This window comes from Falco peregrinus, chromosome 2, assembly GCF_023634155.1.
Source record: "Falco peregrinus isolate bFalPer1 chromosome 2, bFalPer1.pri, whole genome shotgun sequence".
Classification (NCBI taxonomy): Eukaryota; Metazoa; Chordata; class Aves; order Falconiformes; family Falconidae; genus Falco; species Falco peregrinus.
In genome coordinates, this window is record NC_073722.1 from 100,119,711 (window position 1) to 100,139,821 (window position 20,111).

The 20,111-nt window shown below is 51.6% G+C and overlaps 1 protein-coding gene across 10 annotated transcripts in view; it reads right to left on the minus strand.

Moving 5' to 3' along the window:
- Positions 1-863: 863 nt before the first annotated feature.
- Positions 864-20,111, minus strand: part of AIFM3 (apoptosis inducing factor mitochondria associated 3) — a 53,705-nt gene continuing 34,457 nt past the window's right edge. For 3 of the 10 annotated variants that reach the window (XM_055797577.1, XM_055797581.1, XM_027776939.2), the window contains 14 exons: positions 19,923-20,009; positions 19,284-19,375; positions 17,219-17,349; positions 16,072-16,187; positions 15,698-15,769; positions 15,299-15,362; positions 14,279-14,355; positions 13,437-13,554; positions 12,763-12,861; positions 12,258-12,333; positions 10,321-10,380; positions 6,847-6,951; positions 5,786-5,806; positions 864-5,146 (listed from right to left, as the gene is read on the minus strand). In XM_055797577.1, the coding sequence (XP_055653552.1) occupies positions 5,107-5,146; positions 5,786-5,806; positions 6,847-6,951; positions 10,321-10,380; positions 12,258-12,333; positions 12,763-12,861; positions 13,437-13,554; positions 14,279-14,355; positions 15,299-15,362; positions 15,698-15,769; positions 16,072-16,187; positions 17,219-17,349; positions 19,284-19,375; positions 19,923-20,009 (1,158 nt within the window). In that variant the 3' untranslated portion in view covers positions 864-5,106. Of the gene's footprint in view, positions 5,147-5,785; positions 5,807-6,846; positions 6,952-10,320; positions 10,381-12,257; positions 12,334-12,762; positions 12,862-13,436; positions 13,555-13,660; positions 13,768-14,278; positions 14,356-15,298; positions 15,363-15,697; positions 15,770-16,071; positions 16,188-17,218; positions 17,350-19,283; positions 19,376-19,922; positions 20,010-20,111 lie in introns of those variants that run through there. The other 7 variants (XM_055797579.1, XM_027776942.2, XM_027776940.2 and 4 more) reach the window with 6 other exon arrangements.

Here is a 20,111-nt window from a genome sequence, read left to right on the forward strand (position 1 = left end):
CGGGACACGGAGGGGAGAGCATATAGGGGCTGGGAGGGATACACATGGGCTGGTGCGCACACAGGGCGTGCAGGGACACACAGGGCTGGGGGAGCACATGGGAATGGGGGGGACATATGGGTCTGGGGGGATGCACACAGGGCGGGGGGGGCACATGGACATGCAGGGACATACAAGGCTGGGGCTGGGGATGAGGTATAGATACCATTACATACACATTTATGACAGAGTAAGGGAAGGTGGCTGGCTCAGCAAAAGGCCTTCACCTTTATCTGTTGAAAGACTTTTGCCATAGAAGGGACAAGATGTCTGAGCTCCCCAGTTACCACGCTCTGATTTGGTGTTTAGCTCTACGTTAAACACACCTGCGCACAAAGGTTAGGCCAAGCTGACTCTCTAAAGCTGTTAGAAGTGACAAATTAAGGGACCTCTCATCCAGGGAGTCAGCCTTGGGAAGGATGGGGAACAAAGAATGGATGGGGAAAAGATCTCCGTTCTCTTCAGTGATGCAGAAAGAGCCTCTGGGTGAGGACGTTGTGGCCACAGGAGGAGACAAGCCGATAGAGTGCTGCGATCCGCAGAACGTTGGTTGGAAGTCGGACAAAGGTAATTGTTGTGGGGGGAAATCACAACCTCTGACTCAGATAGACCCCCGAGAGAGGGCAAGACCCTGCTTGGGGAGCGTGGGGAGCTAGTAAAAAACCTCAGCAGTGCTGTCTGAGGGTGTGTGCTCGTTTGCATTAAAGCAAGAAACTTGTAACCCATCCTGTGCCTGACTGAAAATGCATGTGTAATGCACTGAGTGTGCAAGTGCTCTGCTGTCCATAGTGCGTACCCTCGAGTAACTGGGTGAGCACGCTCAGAGGAAACATTCCCCCGTGCCCCCAGCACTGCCATAAAGAATGCCGGCCTTCTGAAACTTCCAAGCAAGTCTTAGAGGGTTTTTCTCCGTGACCAACTTTACGGTGTTGTTTTCTGGCAACCCAGATGGGACACTGCTATTGAGTGTCAGTGGATCTGTGGGATTGCAGGAATTCCAGCCAGCACTGAGGGATTCTTGGGGAAGACCTCTGATCCCCAGACCAAAGGCTCCAAAGTAAAGCTCCCCTGGTCAGATGTAAGGCATCCTTTTGGCTCTAGGAAACCTGCCCGTAAGTCCAGGCAAAAGCCCCACCAGCCTGGGTTACGGAGGGCTCTCCTGGAAACAATCTGGTAAAATTTCCGCCTGACATACTCAAGTATAGATATAGATATAGATTTCTATCTGGTATAGTGCACTCTGAACTTCTGAACATGTTTATATACATGTAGATTGTTACAAAATCTTAGGCGCACTAAAAGAAAACAGGCACTAGTCAGTCTAAGTGGAGGGGCATTTCAGAGAAATCTCTTGTTGGGATGTGTTTTTGGGACACTGGAAACAAACAGGGACTGGTTCTGTGGGAAACGTAACTAAAAGCAACGTAGTTAAATACTGTAATCAGTGGTGGCCGTTTGTATAAACTGGATGATGAGGAAAAATGGCCAATGAATGGCACTTTGAATTATAATGCAGTGTTACAGCTGATGTTGATTTTAAGGGGGGAAAAGTAATGGGACAAAGTTTTATACACCGATATGTTTTTCACTTCAAAGAACCAGCCTGAATGGCAAAAAGAGTGTGGTATAAATTTACCTCCTGGTGATCCTTTTGTCTTGCCTTTGGAAAAGGGTAAGAACAGGTCTTTGAAAAGGTGCTGCTCTGCTTGTGATATAGGACAAAGATGCTTAAAATTATATGAACAAGAGAAAGAAGATGGTTTAGTTAAGCGAGCTAAGGGAGGACGATGGACGAGCAGAAAGGCTCATCAAGTCCTTCTGGTCTCTTTGGCCATGACTGGACAAGTCACCTGAAGATGCCACCGGTGAGAAGAGTCTCCACTGCTGATCAGGGAGGGTGTTTATCGGTAAACACCTGTAACACTGAACACCTCCCAGCCTCAGAAGTGACACTGGGAAGGCTTGCCTGGAGATGGCTGGCCACCACCATTCAGCTCAGACCAGCTCTAGCCGAGACAAGGGCAGCCAGCCCAAGGGACAGGGGGACAAGCGTGCCACTGCAGGAAAGGAAGATGTTGAAGCTATTTGTGTTGCCACCACATCCTTGGGGGCTATAAAAAAGAGCAAAGCGAGGAGTAAATGCCAGTACATGAAGAGGCAATGTTCATCCAAGCAACTTGTGAAGGAGCACTGATTTTTTTAAACAAAGGCTTACGGCGTGAAGAAACTGAAAATAAACCTGTCACCTGGTGTGATGCCACAAGCTGTCCAGATGGGTTCTGAGGTGTGTGGGAAGGGGAGGTGTGCTGTGCTCAACACACAGCTCCCTGGGTCCTGCCAGCACACAAGGTGAGATGGGGGCAGGGCAATACGCAAAGCCCAGCATCCAAGGAGCAGGAGGCAGTGGAGAGCTCGGGGTCTGGGGTCATCAAGTCTGCGTGGGTAACCCAGGTAAGCAACCTAGAAGATATCTGGGCAATCTGGTGAATCTAAATGTGATGGGGCAATGCAGCCAGTGATCACTAACAAGGTGCATGTATGCCAGCTGGGCTTAGCTGATGGTGCCCACTCCCAATGAGAACAGGTGGTTTCTTAAGAGCTGGAAACTTTCTGTCCTGGCATGGGAGGTTGCAAGAAGTGCCCACATCCATGTGGAGGAGCAATGCCTGCAGGTCAGCGTCAGGATGCCCAGCTCTGTTGGCAATCCTGCCCGTGACCCGGCACATGTCCTAAGGAAAGCCACAGTGGTGCCTGGGGTTTCTCATGTCATGAGGTGACATTCCCAGCCCTGGCTGAAACAGCTTCTCTGTAAAAAGGGGGAATGCAACTTGTTCCCCACACTTCAGCTGTAAGCTAGGGCAGAAGATCCTTCCTCAGCCCCTGCACGGCCTTCAGCCCCAAGAACATGGGGGTGATGCTTGCTGTGCACAGCTCATGGCTGACACTGGGTGAGGTCCCAGCCGAGGCAAAGGACTCAAAGGGCATCTTCCTGAAAAATGGAAGCACCCTGCTGGTGTGCCCAGGACTCCAGAAAGTGCCAAGACTTCAGGTCAGCAGAGAGACAAAGGCCTCGGAAAAGCTCAGCCAAGCTGTGCTAGGGGAGCAGGTGTGGCACAAGTGCTGCCAGTCTCACACAGCATAGAAGATGTGCTGGAGATCCCAGGGTGAAAACCACAGAGCTCCAGGGAATGCCACTATGTGATGCCCCAGCATCCCCAGCCTGGTGCCCGCAGAATCTGCCAAAGCAAAATCCAACCATCCCACCAGCAAGACACGGGATGCAAAGCCACATCTCCCTGGCCAGTGTGCACAGCAAGAGCCCTGCCTGGGCCACCAGGAGCTGAGCAGCCCCAGCCACCCCTGCCCACGGAGAAAGCCCTCACCCACACTGCACTGGGGACAGGGACATAAATGTTTGCCTTTTGGGACCTAAGATGAGACTTGCAAGTTCACATCCCTTTGTGGATCTGGCAGATAGATGTAATGGCTCAAGGAGAGGCCCCTCTTCATTGCTGCGTGCTGAAGCATGCACATCCCTGCCTACCATCCCCTCTGGTCATGCTGCCTGGGAAAAACCTTGCAGTGAAACCATAAGAGACCAACCAAAGATGTGACAGACAACTGGTGTCATTTCTACCCAGCAAAGATCAGAAAATGCGGAATACAGGTGAGCTGGACACAAGTAGGAAGCCTGCACAGAAGAGGTGCTTGCATCATCCGGCTGACCTGCAGAGATGACCCAACGCCTTGGAAGGAATCAGAGATGGCCCAGATCCAAGAATATTACTGCTTTAATTCATAGAGGGAGTGAATCAAATAAAAAATATAAATCCTCTTGCTTTGGACTCATGGTAATACATTGACTGCTGGGGAAGAAACCTCCCCCAGGACAGAGCGCTGGAGGCTCTCCAAGGGGGCTTCTTGCCTTCCAGCTCTGCTGGGCTGATGGACACAGGGCTGTGGACTGGCCCTGTCCACTTCTGAGGTGTATAAAGCTCTTCTTCCAGCAAGGGGCAAAAAACATGACACCTGAAGATGAGAAACATAGCCTTGTCACTAGGTGACAGGAGGAATGAGTGTTGAAGGCTGGAGGACAGCCAGAAATACTCCTCTGGCTACTTTTTCTTGAGAAATGCGTCAGCAGCAGCACTAATGCCACAATAATCATTAAGGAAAAAGACATCACAAGGCTGACTGGACGGACCAAGCCCAGGGCTGCAGTCTGGCTGTTGCATCTCTCCAGGGAGCCTCTGCTCTGCACCCCAGGATTGAGAGCTGCCAGTACCCAAACCCAAACCAAGCCCCAGGGGATGGGGAGCAGCACTCCAGCCCCTTCTCTGCTCCGGGATGGGGAGACGCTCTGGGTGCTGGGATGGGGACCGATGAGCTCCAGAGCCCTCGGCTTGGGCAGAGACCCACCTCTACTGAGGGGGGCTGGATGGGGCAACCAGCCTGGAGAAAGGAGAATGCAAAACACAAATACAGGCTGTACAGAGACCATCCGGCATGACCCTGTCTCCCTGCCCCCCCCAGGTGCTCCCTGGGGTGGGTGGGCACAGGGAGAGATGTGGCAAGTGCTGCAGCCATGCGGAGAGGGAGCAGATGTCAGGCTCCACAGGGATGTGCATCAGAGGTCTGCCAGAAGCAAAAAGGATTTGGGAAGAGGCAACATGCTTGAAAGCATAGGGAGCAACAAAAGGCACTCATGCTGTTTACAGGGGCAAGGGACGTGCTTGGGGCAGACCCGCCTGGGGCCCCCCCAGCCCATCAGCAGCATCTGCAGCCACGTGGCACCTGCGGCCGCTGCCAGTGCCAAACCCCACTCTCTATGGGGGCTGCTTTTCCAGCATCCTACAGGAATTGCAACAGCAGAGCCCCAGCCCAGCAGGCACTGGGGCAGAGGAGCTGTTGGCAGTCTGCCGGGAAGGTAAGTGTGCAGTGACAGGCACTGGGTTCATCCAAGTCTCAAAGGGAAATGGCTCAGCTGTGGTCCTGCTTGTCCGTGGAGCTGCCATCCTGTCTCCCCACGGCAAGTGCAGCATCAGGAGGGTGCAGCCACCAGCGGCGTTAGGAGCCTTTCCCAGTTAGCCAGGACATATCTCCAGTTCTAAAAAAGATTTTAAAACAGCAGTGCTGTAAGATGTTTCCCAGCACGCGCAAGCAAACGTTCTCGGTGTGCCTGGGCACTGCCCTTGGCGCTAGTCTGGTCATTGGTCCCCATCCCAGCACCTGCGCTGCTCTGCGCAGAGGCACAGCCAGCCCAGGCAGGACAGCAGTGTGCCTTCCTCTGCCCTCACTCACATGTCACTAAAATTGTCCAAAAACTCACATATGGATCCGCAATTCCATGTAAAACTGAGTTCAAACTATTTTTTTAACTTAAAACAAGCCCTTCTGGCATTCAGCTGAAAATTCAGGGAAAGCCACCAAACAGCAGGCGCCTTCCCATCTGAGTGATGTCCCAGCCCAAAGGCAGCTGCCTGCTCCCAGCAGATCTGTGCACCAGCACCCTGCAAAGGGGACACAGCAGCCATCCCGCCCACCCCCAGTGTGGCCCCTGTCACGCCCAGCCCCACCACCCAGCACTGTGGCATCGCACCCCTGCAGGGAGGGGCTGCAAAACAAGCACGCAGCCATAACCAGTGTCCTCACACTGGAATTAGGGACATGGTCCAAGCAGGGAGCTGGCTGTCCCTCCTGCCAGACCTTCACCCCCAGTGCACCCGGGACCCCAAATTGAACGTACTTGCCATGACGGACAAACAGCCTAAAAGGTACGAAAGCAGCAGGAGACAGAGAGAGAAAAGACATTCAAGTTTAGGCAGTCTGGCTTTCTCCAGGCTCACCAAACCCCACCATGGGGGCCAGCAGCTCCCCTCACAGCTGGGCTGCCCAGCAGATGCCACATCCCTCCCAGCGGAAAACCAGGCAGCCAGCAACCATTTCCTGATGTGCTGGAGATGATGGACACAGCCCTGCCCCAGTCACTGGTGGCTGGGTGGACACTCAGCATGCTCCCCATCCCAGGGATGCCCAGGGTGTCTGAGCTGGCTTGGGCTGCCTGGGTGCTAGGAGTGCTTTTCTCCCTGAGCTTTTGAAAAAGTCTGCTTTTATTCCAGATGTGGAAACACCCCAGGGACAGGAACCCACATTTCCCCCTCAGCTGTGACTCCCACTCTAAAGGCTCCTTCCCAGCTGTTATCACTTCTCTGGCGTTTGCCTTCCAGCACAGCATGTTCTGTCCTCCCTCTCTGCATGCAGGGATACATGCTCTCTTGTTGAAAGTCTTAAACACAAAGCAAAGGGAGAGAAATGCACTTTGCCTATGAGCTACACTCCAGTGAACCAAGAAGAGGCTGAGACACTGAGGGCCGGTGTCCTGGCACTGCAAGCTCTCCGGGCTTTGCTCTTGCAGAGAGTTGTGCACAGGCTGCACACTCAGCCTCTCTCTGTGGGTCCTCTCAACTGACGGGGTGCCCAGGGGCACCCCAGCATCAGGCAGTGCTGCCTTGGTGATGTGCCAGCACCTGGTGGCAGTGAGCACTACTGTCCCATCAAGTCTGTGCAAGGATTTGGATCCTGGTGTTTAAGATAAACCTCCTGTGTGCGGCCAGACCTGGAGGTGGTTGGGAGGCAGCACTGTGAGGATGGAGTGAGTGAGGCAGGAAGGGAGATAGGAGAAGGGTATGGAGTGGGGAGCAGCAAGAAAGAGTTGCCCAATGTCCATCAGGGTCCTCCCTTGGGGTGTTCAGCCCTGCCCTGTACCCCACTGCTGCGCTTGACAGTTCCTGCAATACGTCTACTTACTCCACATCACGCTTTCGGATGCTCCTGCCAGCAGCCAGAACCTCAGCCACCTTGGATACAATAGGGTCGTAGTTCATGCTGGCCACAGCCACCACCTCATCGCTCCTAGGGCCAGGCAGAGCAGAGTGGTTAGGACAAGCCCAGGTGGCCACAGCTCCATCACCCAAAAAGCAACATGCTGGAGAGAAGCAGGAAGCAAAGATAAACACCCACTCCAGGGTCAGGACCCGTTCCAAGGCACGAGCACCATGGGGACTGCGCTAGTGGTGTGGGACAAGGGACAGGAGAGGGCTCAGAGCTGGCACTGCAGGCTGGTCCCACTGTTGCTCTAACCAACGCTCACATGCTGGCATGGTGAGCATCACTGGGGTGCCCAGGGCACAGAGACAGCATCTGTGGGATCTGTGGGAAAACATCAACAATGGTGGATCTGATGGTGGTTAAAAACCTAGACAACAGCAGGCATGCCCAATGGGTGCTGCCTTCCAGGCAGGCGATCCCTGCGCTGCTGCCCTGTACCGAGGAAGTGAAGAAGCGGGTGGTCAAGATTTCCCTGTGGGACACTCAGTTGTGCTGCTCCACATCTCATTCCTGATCCCCACCTCCAAGGGGGCGGAGAGTGCCCACCCCCAAGCTGCTTCACAGGCATGCTCCTCCCCAAAGCACTGGGACATCTGGGGTGTCCAATGCCAGAGTCCCATCAGCCCCAGTGACGAAACCCCTGTATCTATGAGATGTCCAGCAGTGCATCCCAGTCTGGCTGACCATCACCCACCAGGATGCTGGTGGCACAATGCAACCTCAAAGGCTGAATGGGAAACAAATGAAGCAGAAGGGAAGAGGATGCAAAAATGCTGGAGGAGCTTTGGCTAAAAGTCACAAGGCAAACAAGAAGGGGTCTTCTGCTTTGATGTTTGCAGAGACCAACGTGAGTGTAAATCCTCGAAGACTGAACCCAGGAGATGACTCACAAATAGATAACAGAATAGACAATGCAAAGATCAGAGAAGGTGCATAAGATATTAAACACTGGTGATGTTGTTGAGTAAGTTGCAGAGCAGAGGCACTCAGCAAATCAAGATTTGCTCTTCAATCCACTGCCAAAGAGCTCTGCGACCGACCCAGCAAAGAGCAGCTGGGCGGAGGGGAGAGGTGGGGAGGCAGGGGGAACATATGCCTCATTCCTGGGAGGAAGAGAGCAGAGGCCATGTTTCAGAAGACATTTCATCTCTGTGGAGCCATGCTGAGCTCTGTGGAACAGCTGAAGTAATCTCTCGTAGCTGCCTCAAAAAGCCACAGGGTAACTCCATCTCAGAAGACTAACTATTTCAAAAGGCTCCGATTCCTAAATAAGCTCACTACAAATAAGGGAGAGCAAGTCAGAAACAGCGGCGGTCTGGCTTCCTCATCCCATGGGTGAGCACAGGCGTGCAGAGCAGACCAGGAGCCCAGAATCTTCTCTGGAACCACTAGAGCTTGTCCACAGCTTGGTTAGTCCATACCACCCAGACCCAGAGACGGGCCGACAGCAGCTCCAGCACCAGCTGCTGCTTCATGGGAGCAGTCACAGGAAGGGGGGAACTGCTGCACTGCCAGGAGCTGCAGAGCAAGACTTGGTTGCCATTGGAAATCCCATCTCAAGCATCCTTAGCTCACTGCAGAGATGTGTACCTACAGCAGAGGGGATTTCTGATAGCCTGCAGCTCTTCCATCCAGCAGGTGAGGTGAGCATAAGGAGTAACATACAGATGTTGACGGGCAATACATTCCCACTGGAAAGCAGGTGTCTGTGGCAGGCAGCGAGGGTAATTAACCACCCGAGAAGATTACAAAGCATGTATGTGTTCAGCTGAACTGCCTGCTGGGCTGTCACCTTTCAGAGCTGCTGCTGTGATTTAGAAAAGCTCTTCACTTTCTGAGCCTGCATCTTCTCTGCTGTCACACTTGACATCCTGCCTCATGTAAAGAAGGTCCTCCACCCTCCCCAGGACAGGATCCCATTCCCTAGGGGTGTAACTCCAATTATATGCGCAAGGACTCATGAGTTTTCTTTACAAAAGACAGCCAGCCTCCTCCCAAGATGCTTACAGCAGTACCTGAAGGCACTGCAGTGCAGATTTCCTCTTCTCCTGTTGTCCCAAGCTCAGAAACACAAACAGCCAATGATAACCCCATCCCAACATGAACCACAGTCTGGGGAGACCCTACAGGCATTTGTTTCCATCGCACAGGGCTTCAGCCTTGGCTACTTCACCATTGCTTGATGCTCAGCACACAACAGGGTCTGAGGCTTCACAAGTCCTGCGTGGCTCTGCACCAGCTTCACACCACACATCACAGTCTTGAAACTTCTGTGGTTTCCTCTGTGTTTGGTTTCCTGGGTACAGTCAGCTCCCAGCTGGGAAACACAAAGTGGTTGGAGAGACCTATCCATCAAAACCAGGGGGAGATGTGCTGTTCCAAGGGAATGAAAAACCAAGGGGTGTAAGGGAAAGGAAAGGGAGATGCAATCCCACCAGCTGCCCACCAACTCAGCCTCAAGCCCAGCCAGTGCCCGACACAACCAGCTGGGAAGGTGGATGCAGCCCAAACACTTCCATCAGCAAGACATAGGGTAGGTGGTCCTTCTGCAAAATAACTCATGGGGCACTGGTGAGCTGGAGCCTTATCCCATATCAGCAGTGCCTTTTAAACATTTCTTCTGACAGATGGGGAAGCCAGGAGGAACCCCTCTTATTTTTTCACAAGGTCTTCAGAGGAAACAGGAGTGCTCTTCCTGCACCTGGGATTTGGAGCCATCAAAAGTCTTGGTGTAAAGGCTGAGGGAAGATGGAGCACTGTGGACAAGCACTGTGTCTGCAGGGTCTTCCTTTCCTCTGGAGGGTGCAACGCAATGGAAGTAGGGCACCATGAAGAAGACAACCACAGCAACTTCCTGGATCTCCCAAGATCTCCAAGGTCTTAGGGGTGGGATGACTTTGGTCTATTTTGGCTGAGGTGCTGCAGTGAATGCAGTGTCCCATGAGGATATCTGCAGAGCACCATCCCATACACCTCCTGGCACAGGGCCTCACACTGACCCCTCCACAGCTCACACAGCTCTGAATGGGGATAAGTAAACAGCTTTCTTCAAACTCTGAGGAAAGAAGAGTGTTATTGTGAAAGTCAGTGCTGAGGACAGGCTCCAGGAGTGTGAACCACTAGCAATTCATGCAACAACCAAGACAGTGCGCACCAGAAGAGTCCAAACCATTGGGTGGGCACAGCAGAAGGAAGCAGGAGGGGATGGTCGATTTGGGACAGTGTCCTCAGTCCAAAAGCATTAGCACCAACTAGAAGAACTACCACCAAACAAGAAAAAGAACTGCTCCCGGTGGTGTCCCACCAAAGCCAAGATGGGGACTTGATTACAGTCAAGCAAAACATTGGGAGATGCACTGGCCAGCCCCTTGCCAGCCAGTGCTCCTCCAGTACCTCTGGCTCTCAGCGCGGGATGCCATCCTGGTACCCAGACACCATCTCCAGGAGCCTCTCCTGGATGGCAGAACAACACAGTGCTTAACAGCAGACCCCGGACGCCCACCCACTGGTGTGCTGCTGCCCACGGAGCCTGGCTTCCCTGCGCTGGGCAGTCTGCCTAGGCAGACACTGTGGCATGCTGAGCATCAGGCCACTGCACAGAACAGGGATTATGCACCTTGCTCACGGCTTTCCTTTTGAACAGACTCTACAGACACTTAATTAAAGCAATCTGACATTTCCTTTCTAATTAGGATTGGGACAAATAGCTAAATGCTCATGTATGGAAAGGAAGAATAGAGGTTTCAAAGAAGATTAGATGCTGGAAAGAAATGCATGTCAGTGCAGCTCGTGGATGCTCAGCCCCATCTTGCTGCATGTGCTGCACGCCAGGGACTGCTAGCAAGGCCAGGGGACCTGAGACGGGGCAATGCAATGGCTGCAGAGCGGCTTCGCAGGGGATGCAGCAGCAGAAGTGCACACAACTCTGCAAACCACTGCAGCAAACCCACCACAACCAGGTTTTTATCTTCCACTGTCTGACACTCACTGAGCAAACTGTGTATTTTAAAATGCCGCTTTGGCAGTTAAGTGATTTGAATGCATTTCAGAACCCTGGGGCGGGGGGTGGGGGTGGGTGGGGGGGCGGGAGGGAGAGCCCTGTGGCTGCAGCTGTGGAAGGGGAATGTCCCCCTGCAGCAGCTCTGCCCAGCACAGGTGGTGCCTTGGCACAAACCCACCCTTGTAGGCAATTTTGGCCAAAGTGCCAGTGAGCTCAGAGGTGCATCCACATGCAAAGGGCCCCTGGGTCCTGGCAGATGCTGGAGCCTTAGCGCCTGCAGCAGGTTTTTATCTGGGGTACACAGGCACCAGGAGGAGGGTGAGCACTGGGGACCTGGCTGGCTTGCACCATGGGATGATAAAGCGAGCCCTGTGCCTCTGCAAGCCCGATGGATACATCTAATGCCAGGCTTCATCTGGGAGCAATGGGGGCAAGTGGCCACCCTCGGGGAGGGGGATGTGGAGGGGAGGCTGTGAGGGACAGTGGGCAGGGGACAGAGGCACAGTGAGCCCTGGTAAGAAGATCTCTGCAGATCATCTCCCAGTCCCTGCCTGAACGCTGCTGCCAAGTAGTTCGATTGCTGAGCCAGGCAGACCTTCGCTTCCCTGGTTTCATTCTCCCCATCCTTAATATTAGAAAGCACTTCAAGAGATCCCCTCCGTCTCCAGGTGTGAGGAGGCTCTGTGGCCATTGATTTCAAGATGGGATGGAACTAAGGCAACAAAAGAATAAACAGCCACAAATATTTCTGGGAGAAATTCACAGGGCATGGTCTTGCTGGTCTAAACAGCCAGCATGGCTCAAGAACAGCAGAGGCAACACACCCTGGGCTGTCAACACACCTCAGGAAAATATTCCCAGATAGGCTCCCAGCTCGGGGGAGAGCTTGGTTCAGGACAGGTATGATGAAAGCTCCTGAACTCTTGCTAACCTTCACCGCTTTTTTGAGCTTAATTTGTCAAACCAGAAGCAGAGACAGTGATGCTCCCAGTCCAGCCCTGGTCACAAATCATTAACACAGCAATGAGGTGGGGGAGGAAACCTTTGATGGGAATTGCCAGCAACAAATTAATAGAAGCCATTATCTGCTCTCAGATAATACGTGAATAGACAAAGTGCTTACATCTGGCAGAGACATTAGGTCCAAACACCAGTTTAACTTGCTTTATGCTTAGCACATGGTTTCTCTAGGGCCTTTCATTAATGTCCTACAACCTCAGTGTCCAGAGAGGGACTGACTGACAGAAGCTCTGGCAAAAATATTTTCCAGCCTAGCGGAACAAGCTTGGACAAATGCTTGTGTAGGAACATGGAGAAGAGAAACACTTACTTGGTATAAAATGCAACAAACTTCAATTCATCTAAATCTCCCTGAATGACAACATCGTCGAATCCTTCCCCATGGCCTGGAAGGCAGAGAAGAAGAAGTGGATTCAGCAACAATTCCCCTGGATCCAGCTCTAGCCCCTAAACCAGAGTGTTTCAGTCCAGAGCTACACGAAGAGCATCCTGCAGTCACCAATAGACCAGCACCAGAAGATGAGGGTACCAAAGAGCACATCTCTTGTTCAGAGAAGTGCAAGTTCAGGGAGACTGTCTCTGTTCATGCTGGGCCATTCCTCGTGACCAAAGCCATTCCCCTGGCCATGCACCCCACGCCCATGAGCAGGCAGGATTTGGAGGAGATACCAATACCCTCAGGAGCCAGGAAGGGAAGCAGACCAAGGCAGAGGCTGGTGTGGAGGGTCCGCAGCAAAGGGGGCTGACTGTGGCCTCTCTACCACAGGACACCTCCACTGGCACAAACTCTACAGCAGATGTGGGGAACCCCTTACCTGCATATCGGATGCTCTTCCCGAACATAGCGGTCCACAAATACGGGACTGTGCTGATCTCCATGCCGTGGGCCAGCATGTTGAGCGCAGCTATACGGCCTGGAAAAGAGAAGCAGCAGAATAAGCAAGGAAGCTCCACGCTGGGGCAAGCGTTGTGGCCTGCCCTCAGGTCACAGTGCAGCGACATCTCTAGTCCCAGAGCAGAGGGAAACCAGGACTTGTGCTTAGGCTAAAAAAACAAACAGAGCAACAAGCACCAGCAAGGAAACACACTGCATCATCTGAGGCTGGGCTTGGGGTCCTCCCCAAGTTAGGACCTGTGCCCGAGCTAACACTAGGATGTGAGCTCCTAAGTGTCCCAGGGCAAGGAGATAAGGCTCCTGCAGCAACTGCAGATGCCAGGGAGTACACAGTGTTGTATAGGAAAGCCTGTCCTTGGGCACCTCTGTGTTTGTAACGAGGTGTGGTTAGGCCATGCACATCAAGAAGGCTGACAAACGAAATTGTATTGAACAGGATAAAATATACGTGCTTCAAAATGTTTAATGCAACTACCCTGTAGTTGACAGTTATCTCATTCTCTCACCAGAAGGCTCAGAAATTTCTTGGCGATCTAGAAAAGGCTCTTTTCACCAATTTGCTGTTGCAAAATGAAGGGACTGAAAAGCACCTACCGTGCATATGGGCCATCTGCCAGTGCGGGACATTCACTTTCTTGTTATTCCTCAAGGCCAGCGGGAACGTGACAGCATCACCAGCCGCAAAGACTCCGGGGACATTGGTTTGCATCATCTGCAGGGGGAAGCAGAAGTGTGTGTCAGTGGGGTTTGCACCCTACACGAACAGAAACAGGGAACTGCTCTAGAACTGTCACGGTCCCCAGAAACCCATGGACAACCTCTGCTTGGCCGCAGGACTCCCAGGTGGGATTTGATTTAGGATTCTTCACTTTCAAAGCAGACCATGCAGGCAGGGACCTGTATCATCCCTCTGCCGGTGGGTTACCTGGTAAAAAGAGACATGGGCTGGTGTCCTGGAGCCCCTCCTTAGAAGACTGGGGTCTGTCAGTGTTTGCAAATAGAGCTTGGCTTATTGCACCTATGAGCAACAAGCACAGGGGTGGGTGGTGAGGAGCCCAGCCTCCCCAACACACACCACCCATCAGCACCAACACTGCTCCCATTGGAGTCACAGCCGGTGGCGAGGAAGGAAGAGATCCTTTGGGATCCTTGAAAAGATGGATCTTTCTGCATTTCTTTCCCCAAAAATATCCATGCCGTTCCAGGACAGCTCAGAGCTAGACCCAAGCCACGGCATCCAGGGCTGGGATTTACAAACCCCTCACTTGCAGGGGGGTCCCAGGCACTCTGGTGTGATGCTCCCAGCATCTCAGCATCCTGGCAGATGAAAAGCCTGTGCAACAGCAGTTTGGAGCCCCAGAGAAGCTCATCTCGGAGGACAGCAGACTCAGCTCCTCCTGCTCTCCCCCCTGGCAGGAGCTGCCCCCCAGGCCCACCTTGTTGACCACAATGAAGCCTTTGGAGTCAATGTTGATGCCACTCTGCTTGAGAAAGCCTGTTGCTGGGACTGCACCTGCAGGAGAAAGCAAGGGCTGCAGCTGTGGTAGCTGGGTGTCCCCACAGCCCCAGGGGACTGACCCTGAGGCCAGCAGATCTCCCCCTGCCCAGGCCACCTGTCTGTCCCAGGGAAAGGCAGTGGGTTGCTCCCGGAGCAAGGAGCACCCTAAAGAGTCCCCACTACTCCCACTACATCACCCTCTACACCCCTTGGGTCCCTACCGCTCTCCGAGCCATCAGTGCACCGCTGTAATCTGCCCATCACCTTTTATGCTTGAAGATAATTTTCAATCCACTTCTTAAATTTGGGAGGGGGGCAGGGGGGGGTGGAAATAGTTAAAAGGGAGCCCTCAGAGTTCCAGAAAGGGCTCTTCTGCCTCCTTCACAACCTCTACCTTTTCTTCAGCTTTTATTTTCCTTTTTTGATCTTTTTTTTTCCTCTAGCCTTCACGAATCAGAGTAGTCAACAGAACAACAAAAGCAGATTAAGCTAATTTTGTGACTCTTCTGGTCCACAACATTTTTAAAAGTTAGAAAGTGAGAAAGGGATCTTTTTTTCCCCAAATGTAAAGGAGAAAACCACCCTCTTCTATGGCAGTGGCAGCAATTTAAAAAAAAAAACAAACAACCAAAAATAAAAAAAAAAACCCAACCAAACAAAAAAACAGGAAAAAAATCACACTGGGGAGGATTTAAAAAAAAACAACTTGAGAGGAAGAAATTGATTTGAATGGGGTTTTTTTCTGAAAAAATCAAAACCATTACTATTTTCCAAATATATTTTCGGTTGCATTTTGGGGTGAGGGCTCTAGAAAGGCCTTTTTCAGCTTTGCTACGCAGACTCATGTGTGACAACCAAGCAGGGGTGGCACATCAGCACTAGCACCTCAAGCTACCTGGCCCCGGGGACGCATCGGTGCCACGTCCCCACACTCTGCACCGCCGCGGCAGCCCCTTACCGACACCCACGACACACACGTCGGCCCGCAGGACCTTCCCGCTCTTCAGCACCACCTCCTTCAGCTGCGTGAGACACAGGGGGGCATCAGTGTTATTTCAGGGACAAACCCCCCCGACACCCCGCCTCGGCAGCAAGCCGCGCTGGAGCTCGAGTCATTGCTGCCATGCCGGTTGCCTGTAACTCCTTATGCAGGCAGGAGGAGGAGGGTGGGAGCCATGAAACCACCGCACACTGCCTGGAGTGCCTTGCTCCTGGGAGCTCCTGGGTTTGCCAAGTCCAGGAATTTAAATTTCAGGAGCTAGGAAAGAGTGGAGGGCAAAACCCCGGCGGTGAAGGGAATGGCAGCCTGGGGGGATGCTGCGGTGGTGCCCCTGGGGAGCCCCTGCCCACACCCTACCTTGCCCTCCTGCTCCCGCAGCTCCGACACCTCTGTCTGCATGTAGAACTTCACCCTGTTGCTCTCGAACATCTGGAGGGGGGACATGGGACAGAGCAGGGGACATCAGGACCCTGAACCATCCCTGCTCCTGGTGTCCCTGTGCCCCCTGCACTGCCCTGCCTACCCTCTGGGCTTGACTCCAGCAGAAGGTGAGTCCCAGTACACGGACCACGAGTGGGAAGACGCAGCCCATTCTTTCTTTCTAGTGAATGCTACCATCACAGCTTAGTCAATAAACGCCCAGTAACAAATGAATTAGCGCATTAAGCGAAACAAGCAGACCCCCCCACTCTGTCACCTAAACCACTTCCCAGATGGAAAAGAGAGGTCACCTTCATGACAGCGCGGCCAACCCTCTCCCCAAAGAACTTCTTGAAGGGGACTTCCTCCAGCTCCACCAGGGACACTGAGTGGGCCCTCTCCGCGAGGTAGGCAGCCACCTCCATCCCTGGGGAACAGAAGCATCTCTACTGGGAGATCTGGGGTGCCACCAGACCTGGTGGCCGCAAGGGGCCACACCATTTCAGGGAGATTTATGATTTATGGCAATTTGTTCTTAGATGCAGGTTTCAAAGACTGAAAGGAGGAATCAGCCCTGACAAAGTCCCAAAGTGCCCAGGAAGCCGTAGCACTTGGAGCAGTGGACCTCAGATGAGGGAAACCTTCCTCTTACATCTGGGACTGTCTCAGCAGAGGTAATGAGCTGTGGGCTGAAACCAGCCCTTGTGACCAGCTATCTTCTTTGATCTGAATGGGAGAATTTTGGTGCTGGCAAGTGCATGGGAACCTTCACCAAGACACTTTCTATCTATGGGGTTTGTTTTGGAAATGGATCTTTTCAATGACCTGCATTTTGCAGCTGCCCCCCCAACACCACATGCTTTTCTGTAGATGGGATTGATTGAACGATTAAACCAGGATTTATTTTTTTTAAAAAAAGAAGAAAAACAAATACCAACATTTTATAATAAATTCCCTGACTAATAACCATTTGAGCTTAAGGCTTGCAGGCCCACAATAATTTTGTTAGAAGAATATAAAGCAAAAAGAATGACCATCAAAGAAACTCTAAGATTTTTCCTGTGTATTTTAAAAATTCACCACCCTGCTAAAAAGGGAAATAAACCCACAGGCTTTCACCTACGAACAAGACCCTCCCAATTGAAGCCAAATCTAGGCACAATGGATTTAAAACCACCCAAGCACCAGTACTCAACTTGCTGTACGTTTTTCAGACTGGGACAGCAATATCTGTGTCCATGCAAGCTTAACAGCTCAGCCTCTTCAGTAAAATCAATTCCTTTAGGAAGAAGATGTCCTTATCACCCACCCTGGAGCTGGAGGCTGGACTACCCCAAGGTCCACTTTGGTAGGGGGGTTACCTCTAAGCAGGCAGTGAAAAACTGGGCAAGGGACTGGGATAATCTGCAGGAAGATGTGGACAGCTGAGATGTGGACACCCGCAGAATGAGCACTCACCCAGGAAGGATGCTCCCACGATAACCACATTCTTGCTCGTGGCCAGCTTCACGACACGGTTGGCATCTTCAGGTGTTCGGATGTTGAAAACATTTTCTACCTCCTTGCCTTTGCAGCTGAGAGCTTTGGGCCTGAAAAAACATGTTGAGGGTGAACAGGTACTTTTCTTAACCCTGTGGTGGCAACTGGGACCACAGACCCCCTTTCCTGGGCTCCAGCAGCACCTCAGCCTTTCCTTTTTTCACTTTTCTCTTCGCTGGAGACATAACGTGGAAAAACCCAAATGTTGGTGCCCAATAGCCAGAGCACAGCCACAAACAGCAGCACAGCAGGGTCTGCTCGGTGGCCAACCCCAACCCCATCCATGCACCAAAGTACCCGTGGGCCTGAGCTCCCTTCTGGAGCAACACAGCACAGTGCAGGACAGGTACTGCTTTGCAAGCTTGTGCTTAACTGCTGGCATGTTGTAAAATTTTCAGAAGCTTAATGGGACACAGAAAACTCACTCCATCCTCCAGCAGATGCTTTGGAGCCATTTGGACTTTCATAAACCTTCGGAGATGCAGGTTCTACTACCTGTTCCTAAGGGCATGCTGTACCAGTTTAATCATCTCCTCCCCAGGCACTTACTGGAGCCTATGTATTATTAAATATCTGGCCCCTGCATACCCAGCTCACATCTGGAAATAGGACAGATTAGCCTAAATAATTTAGGTACCTCAAAAACATTTACTCAGTGTTCCTGGAGATTGTGCATAAGGATTTTGAAATTATTGCCAAAGGCTTAATCCTCTTTTGAACCTAATTCAGGTGGCTGGTGCAGATGGTATTTTGGCTGTGGCACTGTACACCCCAGCACCAGCAGTTATCACTGGTGGGGCTGTTGCTGTTATAAGTGGCACACAGGGTTGCAAAGGGATTGTTCTACAACATCCCTTCCCCAGATGATAAATTTTGCCAGGGCTGCATTCCTCCTACTTCATTTTGTGCCTTGGTGTTAGAGCCCAAGGAAAGGGAACAAGGATGCCTCATTTTAAAGTGCCAGTGTTGACAAATCTGCTATTGAAAACAAACCGACCCACTGCTTCCAGGGTGCTAGGGATGATGCCAATCTCAGGTGATGCTCTGTGCCCCAGCAGCAGCTGTGTGGAGCAGGACAGGCACATTGCTACTGCCTTTCCCTAGGGCTGGACCAGGTTTCAGTCTTGAAAACTTCCCTCCTGGAAGCAAGCCTCACAAAGGGATCTGTTAGGTTGGGTCAACAGCAACACCTTAAGGCTGCAACAGAGAAATATTAAGCTTTCATTGTTGAGAAAGATCTTAAAAGGTTGGCAGGAAATGAAAGATGGAAATTTGGATGGATGAATTATCAGATTGTCAGGGTTGAGTATTATTGAGGGGTGAAAAGAAGAGCAGTGTGGCAACAATTCAGACTATTTTGGAGACTTTTGTTAAAACAAGTATGTTCAAGGTCCTGGGCATTAATTTCCATATCCTAAGATGATGAACACCTTGGGAATTTCCCGAGTCTCTCCCACACAGTCTCAAGCCAGCCCCCAGGGAACAGCGCAGCAATAGGGTGCTGCTGGCAAATTAACTCCACCTTTTCAAATCTCAGTTTTCTATCAATATCTTTAACATTAAACAGTCCATGCATCCCAACTGCTTTTTGTTAACACCCTTTTGACCTTGATGCTGACCATGAAACACCCCAGGTAGCAAATCCTGCAGCCGTCCTGCCAGCTCCTATGTCTGATGGATACCTGCTTTCTGGATGACTCTTGAATGATGCTGAGGCTTTCCAGCTTTGGCTGAGCAGACACACTTAGCACAGTTTTATAGATATATATGGCACAGATATAGACAGATATAGATATAGACTGATATAGGTATATACAGATGTATCTAATAGGTGTTCTTTGCCTTTTCGGCAAACACCATTGCAAACAAATCCAGTGTCTGAATTCAACTGCCATATTTGACTCTTTATCCCCAGGCACAAGCTCTTCACATTCTCAGGCAAAATAGTTCCTCTTGATCTTTAAAATGTTTGTTCATAGCTTACGTGTTCCCAGTCGCTATCAGCAACTTGTTGTATTCCATCTTAAATCCATCCTTGAACACAGCTGTCTTGTTCTTGATATCCACAGCCGCAACCTGAAATCATTCCTAGATAACGTTAAGGGATGAAATCCCAGACGTTCACCGAGCTCCCAGCCCAACCAACTTGTCTGTTAGGTTTTAGCTCCTTGCGTTTCTGTCCACAGCTTAGCCAACCCAGAGCTTGGGTGTTCCTAGTTGCCTTTTCACAAACCCTTGAAGATCTCCCAGTATAAATAAAATAATGAGGAGAAATGTTTAAACCATTATTGTCTGCACTGCTTGCCAGCTCATCATCCTAATCAGAGGCCAACTGGTCACTCCAGATCCACATGAGGATGCTCACAAATGGCAGGTAAGAAATGACAATTTGCACAGGGATTCCTTCCTGCCACAGGAGGAATTGCATTAACTGTGGTTTTGAACAAACACCAGCAACCTGCATGCTGCAGCACAAACCAGAGGGGCTGGGGGAGCCGCATGGTTTCTGCAATGGCATCCAGTAAGCCAAGAACAGAAAGAGCTGCCACAACGGCTAAACACCGCCTCTGCGTACTAGCACTTGCAGGAGACAGCCTGCAAGTATACACAGGTCTCTCCTTACCTGCATTTCAGTTAAGACTTCGATGTCATAGGTTCGGAAGAACTCCTTGGGGCGCAGGGTGATCTGCTCTGGGTGGGAATCCATTGACTGCAAAAAAAGCCAATTTTTTTGCCAACCGCTGTTGTTTGAACAGGAGAATGAAGAAATGCCTGTCACCAACACAAGCCAGCGGTAGTCTGAAGTCAGTCC